This window comes from Stegostoma tigrinum, chromosome 7 (assembly GCF_030684315.1).
Source record: "Stegostoma tigrinum isolate sSteTig4 chromosome 7, sSteTig4.hap1, whole genome shotgun sequence".
NCBI classification, from domain to species: domain Eukaryota; kingdom Metazoa; phylum Chordata; class Chondrichthyes; order Orectolobiformes; family Stegostomatidae; genus Stegostoma; species Stegostoma tigrinum.
The window spans coordinates 21,335,852-21,357,451 of NC_081360.1; the positions used below are offsets into that span (position 1 = coordinate 21,335,852).

Consider the following 21,600-nt stretch of genomic DNA (forward strand, 5'->3'; position numbering starts at 1 on the left):
AGTTATCATAGCAGATGGAATTTTTATATTTCTATTGTGCACATTTGTACAGTAATGACTAACAGTTTAATAGTAATGAAATAAAATTTAGTTGCTCAAAAATTATGCTTGTTTAATAAATTCTAACAAACAAGTCAATTTATATTTACACAATTCAAAACCATTTCATGCCACAGCTCAGGCATTCATTAGTTCAGTAAATCGATCAACGTTAAATACATTTTGGATTACAATACTGAGATTTCTGTACTATATAGCAATGCTGGTGACATTTATTTACGATTGGCTCTCTAAAGGGAAGAATGAAAAGAAAGAAAGAAACCTTTGGATCAGAAGTTTGTTACAATAGGAGTTATAGTAACAGGTGATTTGGCAGTCTGGAATTCAGCGTGCTTCAATCAAATCTGCCTAGATACAGTCACTTGTGGTATGCATTTATCTGATCTGTGACACATTGCAGCACCCAGGAAGCAATCTCAGCTTTAAACCTGAATACTTAGTCAACCTATGGTAATCTTGATCTGCTGCCTGGTCCTTTTAAACTGAACTTAATGGAGAGAAATCCATTTATTTTATACAGAACAAATTAATTAGCACAAATAATTTGAATATTGTTTCATACTTTACTTTTCCTTAACTACATTTTATTTCTAGCTAAGTACTCCTACTTTCTAAGAAATGGAGAAGGTAAGAGAAAGCCCACCCTCGACAAAAATAGCTTTATTGATATTGCAGTCAAAAGGCTTTTATCTGTCGCTCTATAAAGAAAACCACACACTGACAACATAAAAGTCAGACATTTGATTCTGGATGTATGTTCTTCAATCTCAAGGGCAATTAACCATTTCAAACTTTTGGAGATATAGCTTATAGCTTCATCTCAGCAAAAAGAAAATCAGTATGTATTAAATGGTATGAATTCTAACCCAATAATTTCTCGAATAATTCCACAGGAGATTGGCTTATACAGAAACATTAACCAGGTTGAATTGTACTGAACAATTAAAAAGCTGAGGTTATTCAGCAGAATGGGTGTTATACATGTAAAATAGGGAGCTAATTTGTTAATGTGTTAATTTTAGTATGTGAGGCAAGTCCATCAGAACCATCGCTCTGGGGCAAACTATTATCAGGCCAGTTACATCTTCAATGTAAGGGGAAGACCACACTTCTCACGTCACAGATTTACACACATTGGTAACATTTTCACAGATACATGGTCTGCCTTTGCTGAAAGTTGTTTTATTAAAATATTCACTTTAAACAGTTTGGCTATTATCATCATCCCGATTGAGACCTGCTGCTTCTCTGAGTGTTGCATGCCTTATTAATAGAATATATCTTACTGGAAATTAATGTTTTGTTTTGAAGTGATTTTGTGGCCTCTTGAACGGGACCTTTCACTGTGCACTCCACTACTGGTGTGTTCTTGTATGGAGGGGTTACCACCACCACCACCACTCCATGCAAACCACACCCCGCCACCCCCCCCGCACGTAGTCGCTCATGCATGGTCTCTGACTCCACATGATGCCACGAATGTAATCATCAGTTACTGCATGGCCTTTTCCGTTACCCCAACTTATTGAAGAAAACTATTGGGTTTCTGGTTTTCATAACAACATAACCTTGCTCCCAGTCAGGTTGGCTTCATGAGGAGCTTCATGAGTAGGAACTGCCAATGCTAGAATATCTGACATAACAAGGTGAAGAGCTGGATGAACACAGCAGGCCAAGCAGCATCAGAGGAGCAGGAAAGGTGACGTTTCGGGTCTGGATCCTTCTTTAGAAAAATGCTCTACCCTTTTATCTCGGGATGTTTGCATGACTGTTTGAGCATGGTTAACTCACCACTTGCAATTAATTTGTTTTCCCCCTCTGCCAGCAAAGTTTTAAAACGTTTTCTCACTTTTTTTTAACATTTTGATTTTCCTCCAGTGCTCGACGTCCCCAATTCTTCCTGTATCTTAACAGCTGCCTCTTGGTTCACTCCTTCACTTGATCAGCCTCTTGCAAATAAATTTCTACAAATACTTTTCATCCTATTCCAACATATCGATTCATAAATATTTATTAATTAAGTTGTCTGCAGCAAATAATCCCTATAGTTTAGTTAATCATAATTTAAAAACAACTCTTAAAATGTTCAGTTTTTGTTGAGAATTGTTCCTCTGAATTATGCATGCTACAGCATGGCTACTGTATTCAATTTTGTGGCTAAGTGGTCATCAGTCTGCTCTACCAACACTTTTCTTTTCAGGCTTCAATCAACATCGACACGACAGCTTTTCAAATAAATATGGAGGCCAAGATGATAAATTTCCAATTAATGTTCAGCTTTCTGATTAGATAAGAGGCTGCAAGCATGCTTGCATTTCACAAGAGTTATAGGGAGGAGATACATGTGCCAAGTGAATGATTGCAAAATAAGAGGTCAGAATATAACGACTGTAAGAGTGACTGTTAGGAAAGGGAGTTAGTGTAAAGGCGACGGGATAACTGTAGAGAACAGTGAGAATGTGACTTGGAAATGGCTCTGCTGAGGGCTATTTTTCATGCAAGTTTCACCCCAAAAGCAGCCTGCAGCTATTACTGCTGTACCATCCACTTTCCATATCAGAAAGGAAGCACGGTAGCATCAAAAGAATAAGCAAAATAAAGATAGGAAGAAATTAGAAAGAGTGAAACAAAACAGCAGCATTCTGGAGGTCAGACAGACGAACAGCATTAGGAATACAATACAGGCAATTAGGAGAGAAGCCGTAAGGGTGTAACTACAACAAACTTGGGGAAAAAAAACTGATCTGAATTGCAATTCTCACATGAATCTTTTATCTTGCCAGCACGTGCCAAATTTCAAACAGAATATACTCGCATGAATTATATTTAGATTCACCATAAGTTATTCAAAACAGTTTACAAAGCAACAAATTAGACAGCACAAGCATTGCAACAATCCCCATAAGGTGTAGTGAAGACTATATAATGACTTTGCTAAAGCTCCCATAGTCTCCCTTTCAGATATATCAACAGAAATCAGTATATTGTGATGGAATTCATTATTTCTTATTCTATACAATTCACGCAATAGGCCAGTATACTGTCAACATAGTTCAGGGCACACACAGTTCTCAGGTTTGGTATGTTTGGACCTGTCAAGTAATAGGAATAGGATTGTTGCAAGGTTTTTAATAGGTCACGCAGGGCAGTTTAAATGTTATAGGCAGTCAGGGTGGGGTAGGGCGGGGAGAGATATTTAGGCAATGTATTAACAGAGAAACACAGAGGCCACCTCCAAGCAGAAGTACTGCTATTTTTAGCTGTATTGCTGAAAATGTCATTACCTTCAGGCTGCTAGTCAGGCAGTCTCTTAGAAATAGGCAAAGAAGGTGGCTAAACCAAAGGCATTTATCAGTTTTCGAGGACCTGAAAGAAAACTGCCTGTCAGGGAGTTGGCAAAGAAATGTCTGAGAGTATGGATATTCTGCAGCTAAAGAGTTTGAATTGTGCTGGTAATTAAATGCAGGAGTGCAGCCTTGCGAATCCAGTTGGCAGTTGGATGTCGTTTTAGGAGATAGGATTGAGGAACTACGAAGTCAGCAGTCATTGAGGAATTCAGTGAGGGAGTGGCTTTTGAAAAAAATTCAAAGCTAGATCTCCAAAAGGAAAGACATTGGAATTCCTGGTAAAGTTTGAGATTTGATGACCCACAGTGTAAGTAATGTCTCAGGGTTTTCCAGAAAAAAATCCATGTGATTTGTCTTGACTGCATTTTGCTATGTTCTGTGGGAATGTTCAAGCTTGATTTGTCTGTTACTCAAATTTACCTTAATTCTGAATGCTGTGAAAATGTTGTACTCTAACTCTGTATGCTGATATTTATTGTTGTTTGTTCAAAACATTGACATTTTATGAAAGCAAAATACAGTGGATGCTGGAAATCTGAAATAGAAACAGAAAATACTGGGAAATGCATTAGGTCCAATTGAAATATTAACTCTTTTTCCCTCTCCACAGCCTGTTGAATTTCTCCGGTATTTTCTATTTTTATCTTGGAATCTTGTGGCTTTTCTCTTTATTTAAGCTCCTGAGATCTCACATGTTGCCAATTTAAAAATAATGGTAGTTGTCCTTCACCAGGCCGTAACTTCAAATTTGGAGATCTGGTGCGGAATTGTAACAATATTAACTCAAAAGTAATATTTCTCTTCTCAAATTTGATCTCAACGCATAAACAAATATGTCTAACCTTTGGTAAACTAAATTTCTTCATCAAGAGTTACACTATTTGAAAATACCACATATTACTGAATATCGGGAAGCTGATACAGAATTTAGTAAGGTGAACAGGATGGTACGGTAACTTGTGCAAAATGCTGTGAAAAAATACAGCGCAGTTTGCATTGAGGTATACTTTAAATATGTTCTCACTATTAACTGATGTGCCAGTACATCCAACAGCGGGTGTAACATGTTCAGTATTTCTTTAGGTTTATGTTAACCATATATATTTTCAAATAATTCAACACATGATACATGGAAATAATATATTTCAAATATGACCAACATTGTTATGTTTCTATTTATACTTCTTCCATATGGAATTACTGTTCAAGGCAGTCACGTGCCGGTGTAAAATTTTTGTAGGTAGAAGTTCAGATGGAATGTTGCCAATGTTATGCTGAACTTCAGATCTTTGAAACTGCAATGTGTTTGCATTTAGTGATATGTTTCAGTGTTAAACCAGCCATGTGATGGTCTCACCTGATGTATATCACAAGTCTTGTTCAAGATGAAAACATTTTGGAAGAACGTTGTTTTATAAACTAAATTGACCGAAATACTTTAGGGATTAAGATTCTTTTACTTGGGGTTTATCTTCTCATTAATATAATTCCATAAAGGTACAAGAATGATTATTATACAATCAGCGCAAATAATCTTTTTTTGGGAAAAAAGAATAGGTAGGACAAATCAAGGATACCACCGGTGCAAGGGGGCAGTGGTTAGATTCTTCTTATTGAAGATGATTACTGCTTGGCACATGTGTGGCACAAGTATCGCTTGCTACTTGTTGGCCAAAACATTAACACTGTCCAAGTCTTGCTACATTTGAACATGGATTGCTTCAATATTTAACGAGTTGAAAAAGGTGTTGAACATTGTGCAATCATCAGTGAACATCTTCACTTCAGACCTAATGATGGAGGGTGGATCATTGATGAAGCAGCTGTAGATGGTTGGGCCCAGGGCACTACTCTGAGGAACTCTTGTGGGGGTGTCCTGGAGCTGACATGACTAATGTCTAACAAGCACAACTACTGTCCTTTGTGCCAGGTATGACTCAAACCAGCAGAATGTTTCCTTCCCCGATTCCAATTGACTCCAGTTTTGCGAGGATTCCTTGATATCATACTCGGTATACCATGCCCAGGGTTTCACTCAGCAGGTTATTGCTAAGCAGGTGCTGCTTGATGGCACTGTTGGTGACACCTTCATAACTTTACCAATGGTTGGCTAGGGTAGCAGAAAGGTCGGCCCTAGAACTTCTTCAGAATACTGTCAGAGTCAATATCCTTTGTGGTATCTGTGCCTTCAACTGTTTCTTGTTTTCAGATGGAGGGATTCCAACAGGCTGAAGACTGGCATTTGGGAACCTCTGGAGGAGGCCGAGATGGATCATCCACTCGGCACTTGTAAAGTCCTTCAGTCGCATCTTCTACACCAATATTCTGTGTTCCCCCATCACTGAGGATGGGGACATTTGCGGCGACTTGTCCTCTAACAAGTTGCTTAACTGACCATTCACAACAGGACTGCAGAGCTTAAATGTGATCTGCTGTTTGTGGAATCACTCAGCTATCGATTGCTGCTTATGCTGTTTAGCACACTCTTCTACTTTGTAGCCTCACTAGGTTGATGCCTCATTTTTAGGTACCCCGACATATACCTCCTGTGCTGATAACTGAACCAGGGTTGATTCCCTGGCTTGATGGTAATGGTAGAGTGGGGGATAAGCCAGGCCATGACATTACAGATTGTGTTGGAGCAGAATTCTGCGGCTACGTGATGGCCCACACAGTGCCTCATGGATTTCCAGTCTCAAGTTACTATATCTGTTCAAAGTCTATCCCATTTAGCACCCTAATAGTGCCACACATAACGATGCAATGATATCCTCAATGTGAAAACTGGACTTTGACTCCACAAGGACTGTGCAATGGTCACTGTGACTGATACTTTCAAAGACAGACATATTTGTAGCAGGCTGATCGGTAAGGTTAAAGTCCTAGTTGTTGGTTCCCTCACCACCTGCTGTGGATCCAGTATAGCAGCTGTGTCTTTTAGGGGTCAAACAGCTCAGTCAGTACTGGTGCTGGTGAGCCACTCCATGGTGGACACTGAGGTGCTCCATCCAGAGTAGATTATATGTCCTTGTCATTCTTAGTATTTCCTCTAATTTCCTACTAAGTCATCAGCTGAAAGGGCATAGCACATTGTATTAACAGAAGGTTCCCTTACCCATGTTGGATTGATGCCATGTGACCTCATGGGGTCTGGAATAAATGTCAAGAATTCCCAAGGCAACTCCTTCCCAACTGCATACCAGTGTGCCATCACATCTGCTGGCAGGACAGAACAAACCCATTGATGGCAATGGTTTGTCTGGAAGATTGCGTATAATGTATGATTCCAGTAGCATGACTATATTGCTTGACTAGTCTGTGTCATTTCTGATGCTGCAGTTGATTCCAGGTGGTCTGTCCAGTTTAATTCCTTTTTGAGACTTTCTAGCTGCTGAGCTATTTCAGAGGGCAGTTAAGAGTCAACCACATTGCTCTGTGTCTGGAGTCACACCTAGACCAGACCAGGTAAGGTCAACAGTTTTCCTTCTCTCAAGGACATGAGCGAATCAGATGTGTTTTTGTGAAAGTTAACAATGGTTTCATAGTTATCAGTAGACTTTTAATTCTAGATCTTTAATGAATTCAAATTTCAGCATCAGCCATAGTGGGATTCAAACCAGGATCTCTTGAACATTACCTAGGTCTCTGGATTACCAATCCAGTGACAACACCACTATACCATTACCTCCTTAAAAATGTCAATGACACATTGACTGCCATATTCAGTATGTTCCGTTTACCTCAACAAATTGTACCTGACAACAGTCCTCAGTAGACTAGCGTACCCATTCATGATGATTCGGAATGGAATGTTCAACAGATTATCTCTTCTCCTCATGGCCATCTGTCTAACAGTCTTGCAGAACATGCTGCTCGTACTATAAAATGGATGATTATGTTAACCAACTAGCCAAGGTTTTCAGTAGGTTGCTGTCACTACTAGCTTTCATCTTTGGAAAGCAGATCCCCACTGTTTTCCCTTTTCTCCCTCTCACCATCCAACCACACGTGCTCAATGAATTTGCAGAAAGAAAATGATACAACAGCATTATTAATGGAATGCAAAGTTATCCCATCTTGACCCAGGACATAGCATAAAAGTTTGAAACTTTCTTACAAATAGATGTGTTTATTGAAAGATATGACTTTTTTTTGAGTCCAGCTCAGGTCATATGGCATTGTAATGAGCAAAGGTCCAGTTTTCTGAAGAAATAGATGATATATTTGAACTGCATTTACAAATCACCAGTCACAAAGGACAATGACTAGATATCATGCCAGACAACCACCTCACACCTACAACAAATGATACCATCTGTGACAACAAACAGCACACTGCAAAATAAAGCTAAACACCGTGTGAATGTAAAAAAAAACACATTCTGGAGGTGTTGGATATCCACAAGGCATTATTTGATTGTTGTAGAGACAATATATCTATACACATTTTTCTACATGTTTATCAGAAAAGGGTTCTTATTCTTTACTAGAAGCGCAAAGTGGAGGAATGCTGTATTTTGGTATAGATTTCAGTCCTGACAGGCTTGTACCTTTAAAACAGTTACAAGACATCAAACATGATGTTTCTCTATTAAGGTACCTGCCTCACCTTCAGTTGTTCTCAGTTTTGTGCTTCTTCAGTCAATCAGCAATGTGTCTGTGCAATATCATCAGTAAGCACAGAACCTGATTATGTGTGAGTCTGTGATATTGGAGCTGTGTAAATAGTTAATGCTGTTAAAAACTTAAAGACATCTATCCAAATAAGTGCTTGATTCTTTTTGGTGTATGTTACACAGACTAACATATCAAAAAATAATGTATATCAATATCTACTCTATTCAGACCCGTCATGATCTTCAGCTTGTACCAAATCTGCTAAGAAGAACAGCCCCAGCTTTGCCAACCTAATCTCTGGTTCCTGGAACAACCCCCTGAATTTTTTCTTTCTAGTTCCTTTTCTAAATGTTCTCAAATCTTCTCTGAAGTCAATTGCAGTGCCCAGAACAGGACACACTGTTTCAAGTGAGGCCAAACCAGCATTTTATAAAGATTCACAGTGCCATCCTTACTTTTGAGCTCTATGCCCTTATTTATGAAGTTTAGGAATCCATGTGTTCTTAACCGACCCTCCTATTTCCAATAATTTGTACTGTCAAATATTTCCAGCTCTCTCTAGTCCTGTTCCCCTTTTGGGATTGTATCCTTTAACATAAATCGGCTATCCTCTTCCTTCTTAATATGTAAAATGTTCTCTACATTAAATTTTATTGCCATATGTCTATCTATTCCACCAGCTTCAAGTTTAGGACTATCCTCCTTACATCGTGCAATACTTATAAATTTTGTCAAAGTCATAATCAAATTGTGAAGATATTATTTGTTGCGTAGTCTATATATAATTATTTTGATCCCTAATATTGTTGACAATTCTGTAATGTAAAGCATATTGAAATGCTCCCTAATGGTGATAGAAATCCACACAAAGAGCAGAACAAATTGGAACAAAGCACATTAAGTTCCATATAATTGTCAACATTAAAATGCCATATACAGAGGCGGTGGATGCCAGCTGTCTATTTCTATGACTATTCCTAACAAAACTATTCACATTTGAAATTGACAATTATGAAATAAACAATCACTCCAGTTCACAAACTCAGCACCTCAAAGAAGGCCACTAAGCATCCGTGTGCTTTTCAGCATAAAATGCTCCAGTATTTGGTGAACAGAAATGGAACAGCAGCATGAGACAAATAATTCCTACATTTGATCCATCATTTTTGAAAAAACTTCTTTGCATTATGAATAAAACTTATACTTGGGTAAATTTACATAAACTACTATTAACAGATTTCCCACAATACATCCAAACCAAATATATTCTTCCAAATTAGACCACAGTAACATACACTTATTCCAAGACAAATCTAAAGGGTGAGTTAACAAAAGTTTTCTCCGTGTAAGAGAGATAGTGGGAACTGCCGATGCTGGAGAATCTGAGATAACAAGGTGTAGAGCTGGATGACCCCAGCAGCCAAGCAGCATCAGAGGAGCAGGAAAGCTGATGTTTTGGGTCGAGACCCTTCTTCAGAAATGGGGGAGGGGAAGGGGATTCTGAAATAAATAGGGAGAGAGGGGGACGCAGATAGAAGACGGATAAAGGAGAAGGATAGGTGGAGAGGAGACAGAAAAGTCGAAGAGGCGGGGTTGGAGCCAGTAAAGGTGAATGTAGGTGAGGAGTTAGCGAGGGGATAGATTGGTAGAGGGAGGACGGACAGGCCAGGGAGGCAGAGGGTAGGAGATGGGGGTGGTGCTTGAGGTGAGAGGAATGGTTAGGGAGGCAGGGATGAGGTGGCCTGGTTTTGGGATGAGGTGAGGAAAGGGGAGATTTTGAAGATTGTGAAGTCCACATTGATAGCGTTAGGCTGCAGGATTCCCAAGCAAAATACGAGATGTTGTTCCTGCAGTCTTCGGTGGCATCATTATGGCAATGCAGGAGGCCCAGGATGGACATGTCGTCTGAGGAACGGGAGGGGGAGTTGAAATGGTTTGTGGCTGGGATGTGTAGTTGTTTGTTGCGAGCCGAGTGTAGGTGTTCTACAAAGCAGTCCCCAAGCCTCCACTTGGTTTCCCCAATGTAGAGGAAGCCACACCGGGTACAATGGATACAGTATACCACATTAGCAGATGTGCAGGGAACATCTGTTTGATTTGTAGGGTCTTCTTAGGCCCTGGGAAGTGGGGTGAGAGGGGAGATGTAGGGGTAGGTGTAGCACTTGCTGTGGTTGCAGGGAAAGTGCCGGGGGTGGTAGGGCTGGTGGGGTGTATGCAGCAGACAAGGGAGTCACAAAGAGAGCAGTGCCTCTGGAAAGCAGATAAGGGTGGGGAGGGAAAAATGTCTTGGTAGCAGGGTCAGATAGCAGATGGCGGAAGTGTCGGAGGATGATGCATTGAATTCAGAGGTTGGTGGGGTGGTATGTGAGGATGAGGGTTATTCTGTTTTGGTTGTCATTGCGGGGACGGGGTGTAAGGGATGAATTGCGGGAAATGCGAGAGACATGGCCGAGGGTGTTTTCGACCACCGTAGAGGGGAAGTTGTGGTCCTTGAAAAAGGAGACCATCTGGGATGTCTGGGAGTGGAATGCCTCATCTTGGGAACAGATGTGGCAGAGGCAAAGGAATTGGGAATAGGGGATGGCCTTTTTGCAGGAAGGTGGGTGAAAGGAGGTGAATTCTAGATAGCTGTGGGAGTCGGTCGGCTTGAACTGAATATTGGTTTCCAGGTGGATGCCAAAGATGGAGACAGAGGTGTCCAGGAAGGAGAGAGTGGTATCAGAGATGGTCCAGATGAACTTGAGGTTGGGGTGGAAAGTGTTAGTGAAGTGGATGAACTGTTTGAGCTCCTCGTGGGAACACGAGGTGGCACTGATACAGTCATCGATGTAACTGAGAAAGAGGTGGGGATAGGGCCAATGTAGCTTTGGAAGAGGGATTGTTCCATATATCCTACAAAGAGGCAGGCATAGCTTGGGCCCATGGCCACCCCCTTTGTCTGTAGGAAGCGAGAGGAATTGAAGGAGAAGTTGTTAAGGGTGATGTTGAGTTCAGCTAAGCAGATGAGTGAGTCAGCGGAGGGGGATTGGTCAGGCCTGAGGGACAGGAAGAAGTGGAGGGCCTTTAGGCCATCTGCATGGGGAATGCAAGTGTATAGGGACTGGACGTCCATGGTAAAGAGAAGGTTTTGGGGACCAGGGAGTTAGAAGTTTTGGAGGAGGTGGAGGGTGTGGGTGGTGTCAGGGACAAAGGTGAGGCATTTCTGGACCAAGGGGGAGAAAATGGAGTCCAGATAAGTGGAGACGAGTTTGGTGGGGCAGGAGGAGGCAGAAAAAAATGGGTCGACTAGGGCAATTTGGTTTGTGGGTTTTGGGAAGGAGATAGAAATGGGCGGTGCAGGGTTGGGGCTCGATGAGGTTGGAGGCTGTGGGTAGGAGGTCACCTGAAGTGATGAGGTGGTGGATGGTTTGGGACATGATGTTTTGGTGGTTGGGGGTGAGGTCATGATCAAGGAGGTGGTGTCAGAGAGCTGGCGTCTGGCCTGGGCGATGTAAAGGTCAGTTCGCCATACTACAACTGCTCCTCCCTTATCCACGGGTTTTATGGTGATGTTAGGGTTGCGGCGAAGGGAGCAGAGGGCTGCATGTTCTGTGGGGAAGAGCTTGGAGTGGGTGAGAGGGGTGGAGAAGTTGAGGCAATCGATGTTGCGATGGCAGTTGGAGATGTAGAAGTCGGGGTGGGGGGTGGGGGGGGGGTGGTGGTGGGAGAGGGAGGAGGGTTGGAGGCCTTGGGATGGTGCCCAGGAGGATGGGGTGTGTTGGAGGCAGGAGAAGAGGTCAGCAGGGGGAGGGTTAGGCTCACAATTAAAGTAGTAAGCACGGAGGCGGCAGAAAAACTGTTCAACATCCAAGCGTGAGTTGTATTCGTCGATATTTGGGTGGTGGGGGACAAAGGTGAGCCCTTTACTGAGGACTGCCCGTTCGTCCTCAGTAAGGGGGAAGTCTTGGGGGATTGTGAAGACTCAGCTGGGCTGGGTGCTGCTGTCTCCTCTGGAGCTGCTGGCTGTGGGTGTGGTGGGTGGAGTGACGTTGGCTTCGGTATAAGTTGTAAGTCTCTGTGTAAGTTGCTTAAAGCTTTAAAACAGTTCACAGGTAATTTGACTAACGTAAATGTATTAAACTAAACATTTAAGTTAGTCATAAGTTTTGCTTCTGCATCTGCTCAAGGCTGTACTTAGCTGCTTACTAAATACAATAACCTTCCTGTACTATTCAATAGGGGTAACAACAGTTTGTTTTCATACAGATGTACTTCCTGTCTCTGGAAATTACCTCACATTTGCTGCGTAGGCCTGTCTCTTGGAGTCGGGACCAGATACTCTGGATTCTGCCCGCATGTTCTGGATGGCTGTTTGTATTTCCACAGGTACAGTGATGTTTTAGCATCAGTGTATCATACACAAGACCTGTTACAAGAGTTAAAAGCAAGCAGTCAAGAAACAATATACCAGAAACACGAACAATTGTCAAATGAATATATTGAAAATGAATCTAAAAGTTACCACAGAGTTTGGGCCTGCAACAAGAAATAGTTATTTGTTGAAATACTTGCTTTGTTCAAGAACGACATTCACTCACGCTCAACATATTTCCTTCGGTTCACTCGTTTTAAGTTTAAATGATCAATAATTAAGGAAAAACTATTACTAATGACAGAACTGTCTATCCACTACCAAGCAAACAGCTAACTACAGAAAGTACCATTCTATCTGGTGTACTAGAGAAGAACCCTCACGAAGTGGAAAATTCCTTCAAAGTGAGAAGAATCTTAGAACATGTTGATACTAAACCTAAGCATACATATGACTTACACACTGGTCACAGCCATTTTGTTTATAAACTCGAATAGTCCTCACATAAATAAAAATTCTAGTCAGAGTTTAATACAACATAGAATAATCTGAGTCATTTCTCTGGTTATCCACTACATTGATATGTGAAAAACTATTTCAGTGATATTGGTGCCTTTTAAGCTCGAGAACTGGGGAATTTGTTTTCTAAATTGTTGGGAAAATATTCTCAGAATCTATTGCAGAATCCCTGCATCATTCTGAATTCAGAGTGAATAAATAATCATCTGTATTTATATTTGGGAAGTGATTTGCACAAGAAACACTGGGCATCTACAAGAATTCAAATGCATGGACAACCTAGTTGAAAAGGTACGCACCTACAATGCTAAATATATATTATCCTACATTCATATCAAGTTCAGTCGATTATACTTAGCTATAAACTAGCAACTAGATCAGTACTTCTTCCATCTTAATGAGGAATGACAGTTGAATTATATCATGGGGGAAACTTGCAACAATTAATGAAAGAGGGCCTTTGATGTAAGATTATAGCTCACAGCCAAGGAGATATGATGCACAATTTTAGCTTGAAGTAAGTAATGCTTTTTGAGTGAGTTGCAATCTCAGCCATCATCTTCGAGAAATGACCGCTTCAGGAATGGAGAATAGTAGAAAAGTCTAAAGCACACAAAAATCCAAGAACAATTCTACATAGTGTAGGGAACTAGGTCTATCCAGGCAGGTGGTGCTTTTTCCAGCATTGGAGGAATTTTCACCACTGGATTCAAGATCCAGGAAACGAGTATGGCAAATGATCAAAACAAGAATGTGATTCTGTGCTGACTCTGTCTCCACAATGATTTATTGTAGTAGTCTTGTGTTATGAACTCAATTGATGGGAACACTGGATAAGTCAGATTCCAAAGTGAAACCTGGCTTGACAGAGATTTGTTTTTTGCAATTTGTTAACCGTGGACGACAGTCACCGGTAAAAATGTTCAATGTTTGTTTCACAAAGGAAAATCAAAGTTTATTACAGGCAAGGGAAGTGATCTTATTACAAATGTCAGAAATAAAGCTTCAAACATTTATTCTTATCAATCTTACAGATGCTAAACCTCAGTGAGGGGACCATCAAGTTTCCACTTTAAATCCACTTCATTGTTTGTTGATGCAGATGCAATTAATTTTGTTTCAACGTATTTCTTCACTTACTCAATGTTATTTGTTTAGTTAATGTCTCTTCTTGAGACCCTTAAACAAACTACGAGTACAACTCTTCCACAGTGTTCTTTTTCTGGAACTTATTCTTCATTGACAATAAGCCAGTTGAGACTTCTTGTCTTCAGCCCTGACAGTTTTGGAGACTGCTAAACTGCACTGCTGATCTTACAAGCCTTTTCAGTTTGAAAGACCTCTCTGTCTCTCAAGAACGCTGTAAATTCATTAACCTTCTGGGCAGTTCTGTCTTTCATTCTAACAAGAAAATTGTTTCTGTCACCATCTCTGTATGCCGTAGAGGATCTTGTTGCTAGGCAACAGCTCAATTATTTTTCTCTCTTTATTCTAAAGCACTGAGCTACTCCCTCAAAGGTTCTTTATTTTAAATGCCTCAATTAAATGCATACAAACAAATTTCTAGACAGCCCTCACCACACTCAGAACTCAAATGCAAAAATGAATTAAATCCATGTTTTATTCTTCTTAACACAATATAAAAACACAAATAAATTTAAAACCATATATTCACTTTAAAATTCATGTTTCATCTTCAAATAATAACTACATATTGTGAACATTCATTACATGTCTTAGTAGTATTGATGAGCAAGATATGGTAAGGACTATGGTTAAGGTAGATAAGATTTTCCATTTCACAGGTCCTCCTTGCTGTCAAGGAAACAACACACTGATATTTTTAAGAGCATTTCTATCTAGGTTAGGAGTTTGGGCAATTGCTAATGATGGTGATTGCAGAACATGCAAGAAGCTGCTGTCAGAATGATAGTGTGTTCAGGGACACTCTTATTAAAAATGTAAATTGTGCTTTGGCCAACACATTCCTTCAGCTCTGAAGAAATCAAGTTTGGTTTGTCTCTGGAAATGTAAAAGCTTGGTCCTTTGCAAGCGTAAAAAATCACTATGTCAGAGAAACTCACACATTGAATCCCACTAACATATAATTTCACAGTGGTCAAGAAATCCGCAATTATTTAACACAAGAATTGTTATATCCCTCATTCTGAAGAAGCTATTCAATTTAACAAATTTAGCAACTTGGCCTTTTGGTGCTATACTTAGCACACTAAGTAGTAGCTTTGGCCTTTAAGTATGCATATTTTAATAACATTTTCCCAAGAACCAAAACTACATATGTAAGATTCGTCACACATTTCAACTTCAAGGCTCTGTGTAGTCATGAACTGTTTTCTGTTGGCCTTTCTATGGTTCTGCCTATATTCAAAATAATCATTTGCCATAGCTTTCTTCTACAGGACTGGAGGCAGCAGTCCTGTTCAGAACTACTCTAAGAACTTAAATTTCTTCAGAACTGAATGAATGTGTCAGCTAAAGCATGATGTGTTCTTAATGAAAGTTTCCCTCTTGTGTAGTGTCTTGTCACCGTTGTTGGTGATTGTGCCATTAACTGTCTAAATTTTTGCCCTTTAAAGAGAGGTTTCCAGAACAGACCTTACACAGTTGAAAGCACAGCTACGGATGATAGGGTAAAGGGAGTGGTATGATGCCAAAGCTGGAATGTTCCAGACACATGGAGAGGAAAGGCCTCAGAAGGAATTTGAGCAAGCAGCCCAGGTTAATGTTCTGAGGTCGTGAGTTTAAAACCCACATTGGCAGCTGAAGCAACTAAAATTTGATTAATAAAACTGAAATTGAAAGCCAGTCTTTAAATTGGTGATCATGAACTAGCATCAATTGTTGCATAAACTCATCTGATATTAAAGAAAGCCTGGATAGGCTGGGACATTTTTCACTGGAGTACAGGAGGTTGAGAGATGACCATGTGGGGTATAGATAGGGATAATGGTAGCTGTCTTTTCCTTAATATGGAGGATTTCAAGACTAGGGGACATATTTTTAAGGCGACAGGTGAGATTTCAAAAAGACACGAGAGACAAATGTTTTACACAGAGGGTGGTTTGTGTGTGGAATGAACTTCCTGAGGAAGCAGTGGATGTAGGTACAGTTACAACATTTAAAAGCTAAGTACATGAATTGGAAAGGTTTGAAGGGATATGGGCCAGCAGCAGGCAGGAGGGAGTCGCTTAGTTTGATATTATGTTCAGCACGGACTGGTTGGACCGAAGAGTCTGTTTCCATGCTGAATGACTCCAAGACTCTAATGGGAAGGAAATTTAGGGAAGGAAATCTGCCATTATTAACTGGTCTGGCCTACACATGATTCCAGACCCACATTGAGGTGGCTGACCCCCAACTATCCTGAAATGGTCTTGCAAGTAACACAGTTCAAAGACAATTAAGGATGCACAACAAATGCTCACCATTTCAGCAGCATCCACATCCCATCAAAGAATAAAATAAATTGAAATCTGAGGCATGGGAAATCAGAAGTTTATGCAGGTCAGTTAGAGCATCATTCATTGTTGAGCAGGACTTGGTCTAAGATTGGAAACAGACCGAGAATGGGATGCTGGTCAAGAGAACTTTATCATTCTGAATCAGTAAATGAGAAAGAATAGGATGAGATTTCAGTTATAGTTCGTTTGAGACAGAGGCAGATAATGTAAAGGTACAAGTTGACAGTATTTGTGGGTGCACATGGAATCAGACTTCAGTTCGTGGTTGAATAGGCCACAGATACACAGCAGTCTGTTTCAATTTGAGACAATGATGGAGGTGGAAACTACAGGACGATATGGAATTTGTTGCAAGGGTTGAAAATACTGGCTTTGATCATCCAATCACACTTAACTGCAATGATTATCATCTCGTCCTGGACCTGAAGTTGGACAATCAATGTGATAACATGGAGGTAGTGAAGGTGGTGGTGGTGGAGAGGTACAGTTGAGACATGTCAGGATTGAACAGTATGTAGGTCAAAGTTGTAATTTTGTATAAAAAGGGCATATATATAATTCCGTATATTTTGCTACTAAATAATACACACATCGAACATAAACTTTAGTAGTAACTTAGAAATAGAATTCAAAAAATTTGTATTATGAGAAATGATAAAGATCAGGGTATGTAAAATTCACCACTGGCAAGAATTCAGATTTTTGGATTAAAAATTGCTTACCTGTAGTGAACTGAGGTTTACTGGGTGGTTCTTGAACAGAGATAGGAAAGGTAGCAGAAGCAGGTGATGATTGCGCTCGGGAGAGTGGACGGTGCCCACTGTATGATATTGGGATCCCTGCAGCTTCCATGGATGCTTGATAATTGCGAAGCTGATGAATACGTTGCTGTTCCAGGAGAAGCGCTTGCTGTACCGCAAAGAAAAATAATCCAGTTAAATGTTCAAATAAATTAAGTAGGAGCTTTCATTACCAGATTTTTGTTTTAAATCACTCTCAGATTGAGTCATGCTTTCTTATGACCAGGGGAAGTCTTCGTTAGTCATGATATCTAAGTAAACTTTTATTAATAGGCCCAGGATAACATACAGGAGAACAGGCATTATCCAAGGTTTTCAACTTCTCCAATCCATTGAAAGGTGCAAAAAAAATTACACAATTGGACCTTGTTTTTGATTTACATGACAATTTATTTAACAATGGACAAGTGAACCAAGGTACAAAGCTCAGTCTTTTGAATTCAGTACCCCAGTGAGCACAAAACACTAGCCTATCAGTTTTGAGAGAGGATTTAACGAAGCAACCAGAAACTAAAACTGGATTAATACTTACTTCTGTCACAGGTATCATCACATTACTAGAGTTGTTCTTGTTAATGAAAATTTGGACAGGAATGTGAAAAGTAGCACACCAAAATTTTGAAACAAATATTGATGCTATCTCAATGAGTCAAGTTATGCCAAAGAAAAGTCAATTAACCATGCTCCCATTCCCAATGTACATCTCATCTATATACTGCCTTTCAGTGATAACATTGGGATACAGCATTAATTTTCACATGGATGCTGGCAATACCAAGCTGAATGCACCACTACCTCTTAATTCCTCCACTGTTGCTAAATTATCTGGTTGTCAATCCATGATCCAACACTGGATGAGCAGAAACATCCTCCAGTTAAACACCGAGAAATCTAAAGCCATTTTCTTCAGTACCTGCCCCAAACTCCATTCCTTAGCTACTGATTCCTTGTAACGCTTAATTATATTACATTTGCTACCTTAAAGGTCCCACCTTCTCAATCTTGCCTGAGGTGCGGTGACCATCACATTAAATCACTATCAGTTGACCCTGTCTAATGAGAAAACAGCGCTATGGTCCTTTGGGACCTTGGCAACTTTTCCTTTACCTTACATTCACTTACTGTTGTTGCAATTTTTTAAAAATATCAGATATGTTCACAACCACGAACATCCTACCTTCTCAAACTCATCCGAACTTCAACTGAAATCAGAAAAACTTGACTGAACTTTTGCGTGTGAAGAATCACCATTGTTAATGTACTTGGAGACACATTCTAATGTAGTCTCCATGTTTGAATACATCATGTAACGTGATGCAGAACCACACATTAAGAATGTATCTGCTTTGATTCATGGTGACTGTTTACTTTGCTGTTCTCAGTTGTAGCAGTAACAGAATAGCAAAATTGTTCTCATCATCACTATGTCAGAGAGTAAGGGGGGAAAAAAATGTGCCTGGGCCTAATTGCTATTCAGTCACTCACTAGAATGCATGTCGAACAACTTAGAACAAGATTTTATTGTCACATGTACTCAAGCACAGGGATACAGGAGTACAATGTTGTCAATCCTGGCACCATCTTAGATGCAAAAGTACCTAGGCACAATATCTTAGATACAAAGGAGAAAAATAAGCAAATACAGTTAAAAGTTCAACAATAAAGTCCTTCTTAGTGTAAAGTAGAAAAATAAAGAAATAAAGTTAGAAGTACGACATTGCAATCCTTCTTAAGTGCTTAGCCATACTTGTCTTGCACACCCCACCATGATTTGATTTCCCCTGTGCTCGATATCCTCTGCACTGGGCCTGATCTCCCTGCGCTTGTCGCCACTGCGGTTGCTGGGAGGCATCGAGCTGGCTGTTCTTGCCACTGCTGCAGATGCTGGGGGGGCTCTATTGCTGCCATGCTGAGCTCACTCTCTTCCATGTTAGGCTCACAGTGTAGCCCTCCCCCACACTGGTCTCTTTCCTCTACATTGGGCTTGCTCTGTAGTTCTCTTCCACTCTGGCTCACTCTCCTCTGTATTGGGATCACTCTCTCCCATGCTGGCTTGCTCTCTTGCTCTCCCCCGTGCTCGCTTGATTGCTTCACGCTAGGTAAGTAGGTGTCGAATGAGGAGAATGTTTGAATTTGGCAGTGATAACCCATATTTTGAAGTAATGGCCTGGCAATATTAACTATTTAGATTCACATCAAGAACAGTCATTGGGCTACGTTCACAGAAACCGAACCTCTGTTCCAACAAGCCCAACATTGACCAAGTATCCCAAATTAAACAAGTCCCACTTACCTGCGTATGGCCTATATTGCTCTAAACCTTTCCTATTCATGTACCTGTCCAAATATCCTTTAGATGTTGCAACTGTACCTGCATCTACCTCTTCCTCTGACACTTCATTCCACATACGAACCACCATGTGGAAAAAGTTGCCCCTCAGTACTCTTTTAAATCTTTCGCCTCTCACATTAAAAATTTGCCCCCTAGTTTTGAACACCCCTATCCTACAGAAAAGACTTTTGTTATTCACCTTATCTATGTCTCTCATGATTTTTATAAACTTATACAAGTCACCTCTCAAACTCCTGTGAACAAAATCCCAGCCTATCCAACCTCTCTTTAAAACTCAAACCCTTCAGTCCCATCAATATCTTACTAAATATTTGCTGAGTCCTCTCAAATTTAGGTAGGCATTCAATTTGAATTTTTAAAAAAATCACAAGGAAAACAGGATGGAGTATAAAAATTGTGAATAAATGTAGAGAAACACACTGATGGTTGAATGACATCATGTGGTTTGGAATGAAAATAAAATAAAAAATAATAAAAAAAATAATGAAAAAATAAAAAATAAAAAATAAAGACCAGATTCTGAGTTCAACCTTTGGTCCATACTGTAATAGTTGTTTTCAGTTGGCACAGTAATTTACAACACCAGCCATAATGTCTGAGGGATAAAGTGTCACGATTCTCACTCTCACAGTGAGTGACCCTTTTGGAAACTGCTATTTTGTGTGAGGACAAATTCAGACTCATCAGATTCCTACCCCCTCACTGCTTCCATGAAACAACACTCAAAGCATGTTGTTGTCAAACTATTCAATGTTTCATACAGCCATAGCGGTGAGACATTAAAAATGGGCTGTACTGATGAAATAATATTGTGTCATGATAGGTCAAGAAGGAATCAAATTGAAGGTACACATAATACTAGATATCTGCTGACGAAAAGTGATGGGAAATTTCATTAAAATATAAGTGAAATATTAAAATCATCTGTTTAGAATGCTGATGGATATGTGTGCCATGTAGATATGTGTTTGTCAAATTTATTTTGTTAGATCTATACCATGATGCTGATCCATCATACCAAGAATTCCAAATGCAGAAATCCTCAAGTAATTCAATTATTATTTATAAGCAGTTAATGTGGAATTGTACTTCTGTGCGTATTCTGTCAGATTCGCTTGTGTACTGTTAGTATTCCTATGCTTAGAACGTGGATGAAGATGAATCAACCTTGCATTACATTTGAATTCTCCTGTAGGGGACAGGATTGAGACAATATGAAGCAATGCTAAATCTTTTTAAAAACAAAATTTGATGGGAAGCCTGAAAAAAACTTCGAATAAAAGTTAATAAAAGCAGGAACATAACCAAGACAAGTGATCTATGTAAATTTGTATCTGAAACTTCATGCTCAAGGAATACAAAAATGGACATTCAGCCCTTCAAGTCACATATCTTCTTTGCAGCATTGATAAACACTTTTCAAGAGCCAACAAAATTTAGAAATTGAAAATGACCAATTTAATGTTTACCTTCCCTCATTAAGATTCTTGATTGTAAGGACTTGCCTGTGATGTAATCCTGAGGCAGTTCCTCAGTCACAAAAAAATTTAAATCTATATTTTTAAAGCACACCATTAATTCACTCTTTGCACCATATTAATTCTTAAATGGGTTAAGTATACAAACTCAATTGCTTTCCTCCTCATAATCCAATTCAAGGTAAATGCACATTTTATAAAAAAATGTCTTCACTTCAAATGCTTCAAACATTGCCTGTCGATCTGTGCTGAGAACCTAAGGAAAACACCTGCTGAGCCTTTGAAATAGACAGATTAATGGCCGTCTCCTGCATGCTTTGAACTGTGAATGGAGCAATTTGTAATCTAGCTGAACAGTGCTGCTCATCAGAGATAAAACAGACCTTCCCAACCATTCCAGGGTTGAAGTCATGGTTTAGCAAGCTGCAGTTTAAAGAAAGGTCTTACCTTAACCAACATTTAGAAACCATTAAGTAAGAACTATACTGAAGTTTTACTACTCAAGATAATAACCAAGATCTTATACCCTTAAACTCAGACGTGAACTGAGGGAAGTTTACTGTAAGTAGTATACCTCAGCCGTGTTGAAGAAA

General features: G+C 39.8%; 1 protein-coding gene and 1 long non-coding RNA gene across 12 annotated transcripts in view; one reads left to right on the forward strand and one right to left on the reverse strand.

Annotated features, from left to right (window-relative positions):
• Positions 1–21,600, reverse strand: part of hdac4 (histone deacetylase 4) — a 532,576-nt gene that overhangs the window by 72,028 nt on the left and 438,948 nt on the right. For all 10 annotated transcript variants that reach the window (XM_059647103.1, XM_059647104.1, XM_059647105.1 and 7 more), the window contains 2 exons: positions 17,099–17,285; positions 12,296–12,429 (listed from right to left, as the gene is read on the reverse strand). In XM_059647103.1, the coding sequence (XP_059503086.1) occupies positions 12,296–12,429; positions 17,099–17,285 (321 nt within the window). The remainder of the gene's footprint in view (positions 1–12,295; positions 12,430–17,098; positions 17,286–21,600) is intronic.
• LOC132209811 (uncharacterized) overlaps positions 3,288–21,600 on the forward strand; it is a 43,522-nt gene continuing 25,209 nt past the window's right edge. For both annotated transcript variants that reach the window (XR_009445927.1, XR_009445928.1), the window contains exons 1-2: positions 3,288–3,714; positions 12,270–12,389. This is a non-coding gene — a long non-coding RNA (uncharacterized LOC132209811). The remainder of the gene's footprint in view (positions 3,715–12,269; positions 12,390–21,600) is intronic.